Source organism: Calypte anna, chromosome 1 (genome assembly GCF_003957555.1).
Source record: "Calypte anna isolate BGI_N300 chromosome 1, bCalAnn1_v1.p, whole genome shotgun sequence".
In the NCBI taxonomy this organism is placed as follows: Eukaryota; Metazoa; Chordata; class Aves; order Apodiformes; family Trochilidae; genus Calypte; species Calypte anna.
In genome coordinates this window covers 53,129,498-53,144,594 of record NC_044244.1, presented here as the reverse complement: position 1 = coordinate 53,144,594, position 15,097 = coordinate 53,129,498, and the positions used below count along the sequence as shown (strand labels likewise).

Sequence of the window (15,097 nt, the reverse complement as noted above, 5' to 3'; positions counted from 1 at the left end):
CAGGCAACGAGAAACACCTACAAAACAGACTCCATCTGAGCCAGCTTTGATCCAAGGCTACAACAGGGCTTTTATCATGAGACAAGGCTAGGAAAAGAAGGCTCTGACAGACCTCTCTCTGATGGACCAGGACAGGAGAGTATGACGGGTAAAGGAGAAGCTCTTTAATGCACGTACTCCCCCCGCTTTCTTCTTCCCACAAAAAAGAAGCGACGCCACAGAACAGAATAAAATCCAAAAGCCAGGCAGAGACGGTTCAGAAGCACCACCTCCCAGCAGCTGCTCCAAGAGCCACTCCTGGGTATGCTGCCTGCAGACCAGGGCCCTTGGGAGAAGGCTCACAGATCTGTGGCAGGGCAGAGCCCTGCCTTGCCTCTGCCCAAGGGGGATAAACAGGATGGGGGAAAGGCGACCTTCCCAGCTCTCTCCGGGCAAGGGAACAACAAATGCCAGTACCAAATTATAGGCCTAGGATCCCAACTACAGCTTCTTCTCAGCCCACATGCAGCACTAAATCAAAGCTTTTAAGTAATGCCTTGGTGGGATTTTCTTCATGGGCATCGCCCCCAACGATGACAACCACCCCAAATGTCTGCAAGAATCTCCTACAAAAATAGCAGGAGAAAAAAAATCTGCAGAAAGCCTCAGCTAGAAGAGCACACACTCCAGCCCCTTGAAAAAAACCTGAGCTGGATCCAGATCCCAGAGCCCCAAAGGCCTCTGGGGAGAATATTTTGATATTAGCAACACAGAGAAATGCCACATAAGGTTGCTTCTTTAGACTCTCTATTAAAGGAAATTTAGCTACGTACAGCCAGACGGTAAAAAGTGCTAACACGCTGTAGGTTTTCTTCCTCCTCTTAAATGATGCAGGTTCCTCCCCACCTCTGTGCCAACGCTAGCATTACTGCTGAGGCAATTATGGGCAGATAAAACCCAAGAAGGTCCTACAGAAAAAGCAACAGTTGGTTCTAGCCCACACTCTTCGAAGCAACCATCCAATCTTCCTGTACAATGAACTCTCCTAGACAAAGGCAAACACAAGCAACAGCCCCAGGAACACACAGCCACTTCAAAAACACACCAGACCGAATCCCACTGTCCTACCCCAGTGATGCAAGTAAAAGATCTCATGACCTCTTTTCTAATCGGTATGAATCACAAGTAAACTCTGCCCGCACTCCAAAGGTTAGGAGGTGGCAATGGCATAGATGATTGAACACCAGTGTCGCATCAACTGAGCTGGCAGAAGCTGCCAAAGTTTCCTGCTCTGCCCAAACAGACGCTGGATCCAGCTCAAGTTCTGCTGTTGCCCCTCGTTAAACAAGGGGGCCTTTGTATACAATTCTTCCTACTTTGCAGATACTTAAATGCATCGTATCATTGCTAAGGAGTTAGAATCCCATTTCCTTCAGTTCAGCAAGAGAGCTGCCAAGGGTGGATTTGATGGATGCTGCATGTACACATGACAAGACAAATGGGAGAGATCGGAATGGTTCACGAACCTCTTCCCAAACACCCTGGAAATCCTCCAGAATCGAGAATGCAGGTCAGAAACTTCAATCTACGATGGGCTCTTCTCAAAGCAAAGCCTTCCTGCAGGAAAAGTGCCCAGGAATGGTTCAGCAGAGCCCTGAGAAGAAGCACTTTGGGTCAGGATGGTGGCATATTCCAAGCATGCTGAGGATTTGCAAAGTTCCTGCCACGGCTGGGCTGGGCTTGGCTCCTCCAAATGTTTCAGATTCAGCCTGGGAAAAATGAGGTGCACTGAGGAAAGTGAAGCAGAGGGAGCGGGAAGCATGCTGGAGAAAATACCTATACACTTCTCTAACTAGCATTTTTCTGAATTTAGAAAATACTGCTGGCAAAATTAAATTTACTGGAGAGCAAAGGGAGTTAAGGCCCAAAATGCAGTCAAGCAGCTCTAATCCCTAAACATTGGGATTATCTCATGACAACTACACTCCAGTGTCCACTCAATACCACTGTAAAATGTAGATCAACAGAATGCTTCAATGAACTGGAACTCGTTACCTCTAATTGCTTCTCTCACTTCACTTCTGGATGTTCCTCTGATCCATCAGCCACCGCATTTCAAAAGCACACACACAGGTCACATAATATCCAAGATGGGCAAATTAAATAAGAAGCTTCCAGCCGACTTAAAACACCCACCCTCATATGAAAACTAAAGTTTGCTTCATGCCACGAGACAAATCATCAGCATAGAGCGAAAGATTTTAAAACATCCCCAACTGATGTGACCCCCTAACATTATCCAAAGGGTCAGAGGTTCCTGTGCAGCAAACCAAAGGCTGATAGCAACAAGCTTTATTTTTTCTGGGGCCTGCCCTTCAGCAGCAGTCTCCACAGGGCCACAGACCACACACAGAATCCAGTTCAGACCCATCTTCACTTCAGTTAGGATTTCCTACCACTGGTGCAAATGAAGCAGTTAATTTTTTTTCATTTCATTTTATTTAACTGCTGCCTCCTTTGCATCTCTGGTGTTTCTGCTGGCATTCCTGCTGCTTCCAGCCTCAACACAGCAGAGCCACTGAAAGCCCTCAGCTCAGCCATGATGAAGCAAGAAGCTAGCACAGCAACACAGCTGCTGAACCACCAGCAGTTCTTTAAAACAGTCTTCAAAACAGAGGTGTGAACCCCTGATGCAAACAGGCAAGGTGGGAGCCCCATTTGGCAGGCCCTTGGGAGGAAAAGCCAACAGAGAGTGGGTATTCCACATGATGTGCCCAGGAGAGAAGCACCTTGCTCTGAACTCAGCTGGGTGGGCAACCTTTTAAAAATGCAAGGGAGAGCAGCCTAGGCTTCCTGCAAAATGCCAGCACACTCATGTTTCTAAAGGGAATTCTGAAAAATAAAAAGCATATGTCTACAGCTGGTACGCATATGCAGAAGGAAACTGTACCCAGTAGAGCCAGACCCTCTGTTCACCTTGCAACCTCACAACCACAGCCATCACTTTCAAGCACAAACCTTTGAAATCCAAAGAGAAACACTGACAGAGACTGGAAGGGCACTACAGCGTCCAAGATACTTCACTTGGGCTTTTCATTTTCCTCAAAACGGCAAGAAAAGAGCCAACATTAAAGTGCTCTCAACATCTCTGAAATCCCAACTTTCACTATGTTTGTCAAATGTTTTCTTTGAACTGGTGACTTTCTAGGTCTTCCCAGACTGAGTCAGGTCTAACTCACAACACTCAAATATTTAAAATTAAAAATTAAAAAAAAATCAAAGGACAAAAGCAACAGAAACAACAACAAACTCCAAGATGATTCATTATGTCTCATCACATCTGCATCAGTCTATCCAAAAAGCATCCCAGGAAACCTCATCCTGGATCCAAGGCAGCGGTGAGCTTCTAAAAACTAAAACTCCACCTTTTCTAGAATACCTTGTTATCTCCTATATTGCTCTGCATCTCTTCACAAAGACAGTCATGTCATGAATAATAAGAGGGATGAAAAAGCTAACCTGATTACACAGCTTTTCTATGATTTACTGGAACTAGATGTTCTCTCCTGTAAGATTTAAAAATAAAGGTTTCCATAGGGTCTCTCCCAGCACAAAAGCTGTTATTCCATGTCTCCTTCTCAATTACAATCCCAGTCAGCCCTCTTACTTGTAAAACCCAAATCTGCCTTTGGAAATTAGCAGCAGAGAGATTTCTCTCCCTCTTCTAAAGAGCCACAAATGGGCCATAGTTTGAACGAGGACACTGGTTGTCATGAAGCACCAGCACTATCTCCTCTGCTCTCCTCTTTCTGTGGCATGCTGCCATTCAGGGTCTCCAGTCTTTATGCTTGGAAGGAGTCAAGCTGGCAGAGGGTGTTACAGAGCATCTTCTGGCTCGTGGTAGGAAGAGAAACCGCAGGCTGTCTTGCAGAGCAAAGACTTATCATCTGTTACGTCTTTATTTAGTCACAGGGGACTGATCTCAACACCACTACTCATCTTTATGAACCCTACCAGACATGCCTGAATGACAACACAAAGTCATCACTCATTGCTGCCACTAGAAGTTTACGTGGACTGGATAAGACATGGACCTCAGCGGCACTAACCAGCTTCCCTGACCAGTTGGCCATGCCCAGGGCTGCAGAAGAGTAATTTCCCCAAATACTCAGGGATCCAGTGAAACAGGAACAAGGATCAGCTCTGTTTACACCACCTTGTGTCTGATTCCAGCTACATAGCACCCTTGGCTATTTTCACAGAATCACAGAATGTCGGGTTGGAAGGGACCTCAAGGATCATCTGGTCCAACCCCCTTAACATTTTCATTATTTTTATTCACTATTCCCATAAAAAAGACCCCATGAAAAAGCTGAATCAAAACTGAGATTGGAGACAAAATGAGGAGTTGAAAAAGTCATTCAGCACCACACAGAGCAACCAGAAGATATTTTAATAACTTTCTTCAGCAGTGGAAACAGGCTGGCACACCTCACTGGGGAAGACAAACACAGCACCCTGGAATTACAGCTTTGTCTGAAGCTCCAGAAAGAAGGGATGCTTCCCAGCTAGCCACAAGGTTTCTCATCTTTCATCATGCAAGGAACAGAGGAGGCAAGAGATTATTGCAAGGGTACTTTCTCTTCCATCTGTGCAGCAGCCAACCTCTTCTGACAAGAACCAAATACAGCTGCATCAACAACTGCATTTCAGTGCAGTTTCGCAAGTGAGTTAAGCCAACATAACTTTCTTTTTTTTTTTTTCACTCCCCTCTCTGCTAGGGACTATTTTTACCCAGATCACCAAGCTGACCCAGCGGGTTCAACTGATCCAAGCCAGAAAGCAGAGAGCAAGCTAGTTCCTAGTTAGCATTTATAGAGTTAAAAAGCAGCAGTACCTTTGGGGCCCTTCACTCCCAAAGCTTGCAAACATATCCAAATACTTCCAGGAAACATTCCTGGCTGGTGGTGTTTGATTTTTGCCACTTTTGGACCAGAGGGAGCTAAAAAGCAGGAGTTTGTGCTGGACCTTTATCCTCCCACGCCATGATTAACTGAAATAGGTCCCAGAAGCAGATAGCAGCCATGATCCGATTTGTCCCAATCCCAACTCAAGCAGCTTTACCCTACCCTCCTAACAAGATCAGCACTGTCCAAACCCCATTTATCCGACCTGATCAGAGATGGATTAGATAATGAAACCCTAACTGCATAAGCTGTCTGAGCATGCTGGCCTGTGACAGCAGAAAGCAAGAAGCCCAGTAAATGTAAGGGCTACTTTAAGCCTTAAGGCACATGTTGCCCCAGGTTCTGAATAACTCTCTACTATCTCATCTTCCTATGGGCTGGATTTTATATTTCATGTCAATAATTTATTTTAAAAAAACAAAAATATATTACTTTTATGGTTGCATTAGCAATTTCTACAGCTAAGTGATTTATTTCAGTATTACAAGTCGTGTTCATGCCCTGCACCACCAGTAGGTAGGGGTTATGCAAAGGAGAAACCACGGCAAGTGTAGCACCCTGGAAGATTCCTCGTTGTCAGCCCAGAGACAGGAGGTCACAGAGCTTACACAGCAACAGCCTGTAGCTCTGGAACAGGAAGCAGAAAATTGACAGGATCTGCAGGAAAAACAAGGTGCAACAGTTGCTGGTGCTATTTCCAGCTTCCAGAAAGCCTCTAATACTTATGAGAAAGCGGAGGAGACGTGGGCAGGGGTGGGGTGAGGGAGTGGGATAAAAAAAATTAAAAATAAAAAAATAAAAAACAAAGAAAAGCCTCTTTATTGCTCTTGTAAGCATTACATACAACTAAACATAAGAGAATTCACTAAAAAGAACTCGTTATTCTAAAATAAGATACTTGAAAGGAATATAGCATCCAAACAGAAATGCTCAGAAAGAGCTATCTTGTCTTTTGACTTTTAGGTAAAAAGGTACTGAATTTCCCAAACCTTAAAGAATGCATGCTTTCTAACTCTGATATTATTTGTAAGTCTGGCTTCAAATTTGGTATTTCTTACTTACAAGCATGAGAAGATTTTCCAAATAAATAAACCACAGCTCTTATCAGTACAAAAAGTCAAGGGAAACTTCTGGGCATAAGGGTCTGTGTGTGTGTGGGCACATGCACATACATACATCTATATCATCTTTTGATTTTGTTTGATATGAAAACAAACCCCAGCTTTCTCCCAAGATCCACAACTGATCCCTATGACCATTGCCACCAGTATGACACACTGCTGTGTGCATGTGCTGCTGTAGCTCCATGGCTGAGCTCTGCTATCTTAATATCATGTACTATTCATTGAAAAGGTAACATAAGACTTTCCTCAATGTAACCATAGAGGGGAGCCTTTTATGTACAGAGAAATTGTACTCATTAGCAATTTTTTAAAAATTAAATTTTACAACCATTATGTTAAACCAGTTCAAGTCCCCACCTCGGCAACTTTTTAGTTGATTTACCAGCGGTCTCTACCAACACCAACCAATTTAACTACTAAGTGCTGGTAAACTGGTGCCTCTCCTGTAGCTATGCAGTGCTTCAGTCTGACTCTGAAGAGCTGGAAGAATTTCACCATGTTCATTCATAATTCCTAGCAAGACACAACATATAAGCACTCCTTCAATGCCGAGCATCTTTCTCCTCACTGTTATACATGTAGTCTGACTCATACTTGGCACCTACGTGTGGGAGAAGATACTACTTGAAGGATTAGACAGCACGGCATGGCTTTTTGCTGGCCCTTGTAGGAGCACGAGCAACACCACTCAGGTGTGAAGCTCCAGCCTCCGTTCAGCCCACACCATCACGCTGGGGAAAAAAGTGATGTTGTGAGGCGGAGAAAACACCACGAAAGGCTGAACATCAGACAGAACCATAAATAAAACCTTCCTGCTGCAAGCTATTGAAAAAAAAAAAAAAAAAATCTGTAGCGTGCAAACTGGGGACAGCCTGGGAAATAAAAAGGGATGATCGTTGGCCTGCATTTGTCATCTAGATGAGAAGCATCCTGGAGAGAAAGGGCAGGATGCTCCCCTTGGAAACTCTCTGCAGCTCTTACCAACTCAAGAAAAGGTGAGACGAGAAACAAGTTCAGATTAGTAAATCACACTGCTTCCAAAGAGCTCGTTGCAAGAAACGAAAGCAAAAAGAGGCCAGAGCGATTGCCAGAATAAAACAACCCTGTACAACACCCTGAGACAAAGGAAAGCTGAACTACCTTGGCAGCATCACCCCACAAACACAAAAGCAGACGCACCTGGGCAGAGCAATGTTTTTGGGACCACCGGAACACGCTGGCAGACAAGACCCTGTTGGCAGCTCCTGTGCCCAGCTGGAAGACACCCACCCCGATGCCCCCCGACCCCCTTCCCGGGCACCACCCGGGATTTCTCCAGACCACTCCAAGGCCACCCACACGGCCCTGCTCGTTCCCAACCCCGCCACCCAAGGCCTCCCAGGGGTCTCCCCCGGGGCGGCGGTGCCCGGAGCTCCGGAACCAGCGGCGGCTCCCGAGGGCCCCACGTGTTGGGCTGCGCCCCGGGCAGGGGACTCGCTCCCCGCCGCTGCTCCCGGAGGGGGAAAGGGCCTCACGCTCGTAAGCGAGGCGCTGAACCCGCTAAGAGAAATTACAGGCGGCCCGACCCGGCCCGGCCCCACCGTCCGCCTCCCGCCGAGCGCCGGTACGGGAGAGCCGGTGAGGGCCCGCCCGGCCCGGCCCTGCCCGCTACCTGCATGCCGCCGCCGTCGGCCTCCGCCTCTGTCCGCAGCCGCTTGCTGTGGCCGCCTTCAGCGCAGTCCCCACCGGGCATAGGCTGCTCCAGCTCCGACTCCCGCTTCACGCCGCGGGCGGCCCCGCCGCCGCCGCCGGCCAAGAGCTGCGGCTGTGGCTGCTGCTGCTGCTGCGGGGGCTGACCGCCCTCCGCCATCCGCGCCGCCGGAGCCCCGGCCGCCCCCCGCCGCGATCGCCCCGCTCTGTCACCGCAACGCCCGGCGCGGCCGGAGGAGGAGGAGAAGGAGGAGGGCGAACCCCGCGCCGCGACCGAAGCAGCGGGCGCGGCGGGTTCCGACCCACCGGAGCGCCTTAGCCACGGGCTCGGCGGCGACTGGGGAGGGGCCGAAGCCCCTCGGCAATCTCCGGAAATCGCCGGCCGGGCCGCCGGAGACGCGCGACCCCCGCTCGGCAACCTTCGGCTGTGGCGGGCGGGGCGGGGCCGGGCGGGGCGGGGCGGGCGCGGAGTCGGGCGGGGCGGGGCCGCCGCGGGGCAGAGGCCGCCCGCAGAGCCGCACGGGGCGGCGGGAAATGGCCGCTCGCCCGGTTGTCCCGTCCCCTCGTCGCCCGGCCCCGCACCCGGGCTGCCTCGGCCCCCAGCAGCCTGGGCTGAGCCCAGTGCGCGGTTCTTGCGGGCAGCCGCGGGGATTGAAGCGGGAAGGCGGCCTAGTCTGTGCCTGCCCCTCACGGCGGCTTTTTGCAACCGGGCTGAGCCGGAGCCTTCGCGGTTTGGGTCTGGGGATCCGGCGTGACCCAGGGCTGGGAGCAGTCACACTGGCCGCAGGGACTCAGGACCAGAGCTGGGTCTCCCGAGCCCCCGCCGTGGCCACAGCCGCGTTCCTGTCCCTGCTCCCGCAGGATGGTCTTTCTGGGGAGGGTTTTCCACTGCTCTGCTGGTGCGGGGGGGCACTGAACTGAAGCGAATTTGGGGTGAGGGGTGCCCAGTTGATGCCTTGCTTCAGCAGCATCCAGCTTCTGGGGAGGGGGGGTGGTGCCCAACTTGGTAGCTGATGCTGTCCCAGCTCTGCACACCCTCCCATCGCTCACCACACGCATCTTTCCCAGGCTTCCTCCGTGCTGTTCTGGGCTTGACCCACAGCTGCAGTCTGATTTCTGTAGAAAAGGGATGATCTGCTTTCCCCCTCCATGGGTTTTTCCTGCATTTTTATATAAAGCTCTTCATTTGTTCTGCTGCAGGTGACTTCCAACCATCCAGATGGAGACATCAGTCTTCAAAGTCCTGAAGCTTGTTCATTGCTCCGTTTGTATGTCTCCACGTTGCTGATCTTGAGAAACAAATCTGGGTTCCTCAACAGACACATGAAGTTGATTTTGTTCCACAGCTGCTGTCTGGTAACACCAAAGCACCGACCAATGTCTGCTCTGGAATGGGGAAGGCACAGGCAGCCCACACTGTCCTGAAAGGTGTCTGGAAGGCATTGGCAGCTTGATGGAGAGCTAATCTGCAGATCATGATACAATCCTGTGGTTGGCTTTGTTATGGAATGGGAATGGCACACTTCTTTCACCTGCCAAGGCTTTGGAGGAAAAGGAAAAAAACAGGAATGTAGGTGGTATTTGTGAGTTGTTGCACATAGGAGGAAACCCTTCTTGACTTCTCAAATATCACCATGTGTAACAAAGCCTGTGGACCAGTTAGGTTATCTTGGTGTGTCTTTACACATCTGCTGATCTTCATGATATGATAGAGGTTTTGGGTTTGAGTGACACTTACAATTTGTGACTCCAGTCTTCCCTTACACCACATTTTTCCTGATCCAAAAATAGTTTTCCAGACCACATTAAAAGCTATTTTAAGTGGTATGTTTTGTGCTTAGGTGCCAGTTTGTCTCCTCCAGTGATGAAGAAAATGTCTTTTTTCAAAACTATTACAAATCCCCACGGAGTGGCAGGCACCCAGAGGACAATTACATGCAGCTTTTGTCTGCTTACCCACCAAGGGTAGACACATGTCTCATTCATCTTCACTGGGTTTGATAAAACGAGCCAGACTGTCAAACAACATTGAAGGAATTTGTTCAGTCCACGCTTGGCTCAAAAAGAAGCTGAGATTCTTGTGACTGGGATGCTGCTTGTTCAGAGAAAAGCAGCATTTCTGTTTCTGCCTTCCTCCTAATTTTAATGAGGGATGAAGGCTACAGGTTAAGATATTGCCAATGAGGCACTGCAAAAGTCTTCAACCTGAGGGCAAGTAAACGGTTTGGAGACAAATCTGCGTGTGCACTTGGGAACACTCCTCTCACTGTGATCTAGACATCTGCCTGATACTCCCCTTTAAGGATGTTGAAAGAAGGAATTGCTCTACACTGCCCAGCCTCCATTTTTCTCTTCATCTTCCCTTAACCAGATTTCCACCATGTTTTGGCATGCAGGTACCAAAGTTACTGCCAGTTCCTCCTCACATCCTGCATTCACATGGTCTGCCCAGGAGAGCTGATGGTTTCTGTAGGCAGGTCCCTTGGTGAGGCATTTTCAGCTGGCTGTGGTCTGTACCCTGCCAGCAGAGCACCCAGGACCACCACAAAGCATCCTCAGGTTGGTGCTGGTGGAAAGAGCTGAGGCAGAGTACTGCCCCTTCCCCACCAAACTGACCTGCAGTTGCTGCTACCATGCTCTGTGCTATGGCTTGCTTTACATCATTATTGCCATGATATTTCCTTTTATTATTTCTCTAGCTCTTTCCATTTCCTCTTTAAAAAAAAAAAAAAAATTAATGAAATAATCCTCACAGTATTTTTGTGGGGTAGGTATTATCTCCTTTTAACAGAAGGGACCCGAGGCACTCCTGAAGTCACAGAAAAGCTTTTGAGCTGAGTCTACAATCTATACCTTGATTTCCTTTCACACAACCCAGCTGCCTTCTAGGTATTTGTATGTGACATCTGAGACATACTAAGCAGACAGGTGACTCCTCTGTTAACCCTTCCACTGCACCCTTGCCAAAGGCTCTTCCATGCCATGTTTTCCTACGCTTTGCTTTTGACAGATCAACAAGAGGCAACTATGAGAAAAGTTACCCTTCCAGAGAGCTCTCAAAAGTTGTTAGGAAGAATATATCTTTCTAAATAGCTTTCACGTCATTTTTAGAGTGAAGTTGTGGAGGTTTTTCCCCCACAGAAAGACACCCTCTGAAGGGATTCCTTGAAGGAATGTGCCGGTGCTTCCACTGGGCTGGAAATCAGGTGGCATCAAGATGCTGGGTGTGAAATGTCTATGGAAGTGCAAAGAGCTGAGCCCCACGACGTGCTTGGATGGAGCCGAGGCAATGACTCACACAGGTTTTAAGGCACAGGCATGAAGTGCGGTGCAAACTCAGCTATTAATCTTTGACCTGAAGGCATAAAAATCGTTAGGAAAGAGTTCAAAGCAAATCGCTCCTCTCCACCACCACAACTGAGAACAATTTTTTCCATCTTCTACACCTGATGTCTCATCCTGCTGACCAGCTCCCTCTTGCCCTCCCCCCTCTCCTTCCTGGTGGATTCCATGTCTCTGCTAAACGGGTCAGGGAAGGTTTAGTGGCTTGCCCAACCCTGCTCATTCCTGCTGTTTCTACCCTGCCAGCCAAGTTCCTGGAGCCAAGCACTCTTCTTCCTGACTGCTTTACTCCCACAGGTAACAAAGTGCCACTAAAGTAAAGTGTCAGCCTGCACTTTGGTCCTGGTTTCACAGGAAGCAGTGATGGAGCTTTATCACCGCCACAAGCATAGGTAGATGTTTCTCCTCCCTTACCTCCAGCCTGCTCTTTGCTACAAAATTTTATAAACAGAAGCTGCCTTCTTCTCACTGGTCAGCACACAGCCCAAAATACAATAACCTAAGTCAACAAAATCCAAAGACCTTGTCACCTGACTTAAACTGCCTGCCGGAAGGATGCCAGCCCCCAGGCAGTGGCAGGAGGCCAGCATCAATGTGTCACTCTGACGCAAGGGTGCCGGCAGCTGTCACTCAGTGGGTCAACACCTGTAACACACCCAGTCTTTCCCCAGTGCCACCTCTTGCAGTGAGGACACCTGGCTTCAGCAAACACCACCGAGCACCCTGGCAAAGCATCAATGTCAACATCTGGGAATCAACCAGAGAGCTCAGAGCAAGACCTCCCTGACTCATTTTCCTGCTGGCTGTGAACATTGCTGCAGCACATTTTTCGTCACTTGTGGCTGCTCAGTCAGTGGTTCTGTGGGGTATGGTGGTGTTAGAAAAGTTGTGCAGTTTCACACAGGTATGCCAGTGCTGCTACAGCAGTACAACACCTGCAGTGCAGATCCAGTTATCTGCATATATGCAGTTAGCATAAAAATGGGGCCTGCCTGCCCTGCTTATGTCTGCACGGATGGGGAATAAAGAAGGTCCTTTAGCTCTTCTAATATGAAGGAGCTCCCCATGGTGTCCCCAAAACATATCATAATGGGAAGCTGTGCAAAGAGCAAGTCTGGGAAACAAAGGGTCTTTTGCTTTCCTGTTGAGATGGCGGGGCTCAAGATAAATACCATGAGCCATGGAGTTACCAGAGGAAGCACATAAGGATGCAGACCAGAAGGGAAAAAAAACAAATATTGATTTTCCCCCACCCTCTGGGTGCCAGAGATCAAGAAGCAGGGAAATACCTGACATTTATGTCTGTCATGGGTGTACCAGAGGTTGTTGGAGGCCAGAGACTACATCAATGGGTTAGCAGTTCCTCCAGTAGCCTCTCTGGAGCCACAGCCCCTGCACAAACACATCCCTGGCTGTGTCTCTGAACTGCCTCAAGGCTGTGCCTCCCTCTCCTCTCTCAGACATGACTCTGTAGCAGCCGTGGCCATGACATTATTATTATTATTATTATTATTCAGCCTAGGTGGGCACACACAGGGTACAAATCTTTATGTGCAACTGCTCCTTTCCACAGGGGCTGAAGGCTGCAGGGCTCCAGAAGGGCAAATGCCCCTCCAGAGGCAGTGATCATTCCAGGTGTAACAGGCAGGCAGAGGGAGGGACAAAGCAGAACACCCACTGTCGTGGCCGGGCACATCATACAGGCAGAATGGGTGTTGTCATGTAACTCCTGTTCGTTTTCAGTGAAGCACCCTCTTTATTACAGCCCCTTAGCCTACGACTTGATTTACTACATGGCTGATCTTTGGAGTCGAGGCTAATTCTTTCTCCTTAATCTGTTTATTGGAAGGCATCTCCAAGAGCATTGTTCTACACAAAATGCCAAACTAAGCTGGTCCTTAACACGACTCAACTAGCAAGAGGAGCTGTCTCCCAGGGCAAGAGAAGAGCTTACAGATATTTTCTACAGCGATCCCTGTACCACCTTCCACTTCTGTGACTGATGCAGGGATAAAGAAAGGGTGTGTGGTTGAAGCAGGCCCACACCCTGATGTTTCCCAGCTGTTCCAGCCTGCCCTTGGGACGGCCACCGTCTGTGCAAATTACAACAGCATGAATTATGCCTCAGGATCCAAGCCACGGGAGTGTTTTCAGGGTTGCTCCAGCTTCTCGCTATTCCAAACATTTTGCATGCCCCTCCTCTCCTGCTGCTGAAGTTTTAGCTCTTTGTGTCCTCCACGCTCACAGAGTTTTCCAGTTCCATTCCTCATATTTTCCTCAGTCTCAACTTTCAGCTGAAATTTCCACGTGTCCAGTTGTACTTACTCTACTTTCCAGATCACAACACATACGTTATAGATGACTCCACCTGCTGGCTATTCAGCAGCCCAGCATTTGCACAGGAGGGACTGAGATGCATATACTCCTTACTCCTATAACTATGATCATAAAATCAAGCCCTTAGATTGTATGTTTTCTACAAAAGATTACCCAAACCTTCCTTTGCCCAGAAAAGTGCCACATAGATTTATGACAGCATCATATCATAAGCACTTTCAGTCTGATTTTACCTTTTCAGATGATATTTGTTGCTGATACAGCACATATTTCAAATAAGATTTGAAAACTTATTACTGGTTTTAATTTTTTTTTTAATGTGCTTTCTTCACTTTAGAAATCGTTATTGCCTCTTTGGCTTCAGACCCAAAGTAGAAGATGGTGATAAAGCACAACAAATACTCTACATATGAGCCAAGAGGATATTTTTAAAGTTAGGCAAACCCCCAGTCTGTAAAGAAAATCCCACAATACGTGCTACCTCTGCATAAATACTAAGAGTTTGCATCAAAACCCATTGCATGCACAAACACAGAGCCAGCTAGGTCAAGAGAACTGACTGCGGGAGCACGAAGAAATCCTTTTCTTGTGATTGAGCGTGACATTTAAGCACTTGCTTAACTTTAAGCATGAGAAATATCATTGCAATCAATGAGGTCATTGGCATGCTTCTGGACAAGGCGAGTGCTCTGGTGCTGGGCTGAATCAGGGCTGTGCCTCGCATAGATGGCCAGAGGGGCTGCTCAATTTGCAGGCAGGGGAAGCTGCCTACATCTGTCTTGGAACGTGTCCGTCTGCCCTGCCAATAGCCAGTGCTCTCTTATCTCCAAGAAAATGAAATTATTTCAAATGCAATTTGTAGCCCTCTCTGAAAAAAAAAAAAAAAAAGCTAAACCTCTCTTCGGGAATCATCCAAAATCCAGACGACACATAATCCACTACAGGAAATATAAACGCCTAATGCAATTTTATAGGCGGCTGCAGGGTGCCAAGTTTGCTAACCCAGACAATAGGTTGCAGATTTTTTTGTGGGGGAAAAAAAAAAATGAGAGATGAGATAGAGTGAGAGACGAGAGAGACGGGAGAGAAAGAAACTAAAAAACTCAGAAAACAGTGAGGTTGGGGAAAGGTTGAGCTCTTCTTGATGCTCCTGAAGCCTTGGGAACTTCAGCTGTGGCTGCTGGCAAGAAAAGGCCTCTAATCCCTCAGTCTGTAGCAATCAGAAACACAGCCATATTTAGTCATGTTTTCCAGCCCCTTCTCCTATTCCTGCCTGCTCCACAGCCATTTGGAAGGCGAGCAGGGCTACAGATTCAAAACAAAGTGAAACATTACCAACCCATGCAAAATTCAGGAAGGGGATACCCACAGTCCTGCAAAGCCAGTGATAAAACCATGGTGGAAATCCTTGCCTGAATGAGATGGAGCTGGCTGGGGACACCAGCCCTGTGCTGTAGAGGTTGGCTGACCCAGGAACTGGCTGTATGTCCCAGGGTTGCCATTCACCCATGCTGACCCCAAGCCCTCCCAAGCCTCACCTCAGACTTTATTAGCACCACTCAATTTCACAAAAGTTGCACCCAGGCGGAGTTAAAGCAATTTGAGTTACACAGGTTAAACACAGAATGGTGAAATTGCTGTAATCTCCCAAGCATGTGC

At 48.2% G+C, this 15,097-nt stretch overlaps 1 protein-coding gene across 15 annotated transcripts in view; it reads right to left on the bottom strand.

Moving 5' to 3' along the window:
* RBFOX2 (RNA binding fox-1 homolog 2) overlaps window positions 1–7,919 on the bottom strand; it is a 174,146-nt gene extending 166,227 nt beyond the window's left edge. For all 15 annotated transcript variants that reach the window (XR_003988961.1, XR_003988968.1, XR_003988959.1 and 12 more), the window contains exon 1: window positions 7,722–7,919. Coding sequence is in view for 9 of the 15 variants with exons in the window: in XM_030469129.1 (XP_030324989.1) it covers window positions 7,722–7,919 (198 nt within the window). In the remaining 6 variants the exon portion in view is untranslated. The remainder of the gene's footprint in view (window positions 1–7,721) is intronic.
* Between the last annotated feature and the right edge of the window lie 7,178 nt (window positions 7,920–15,097).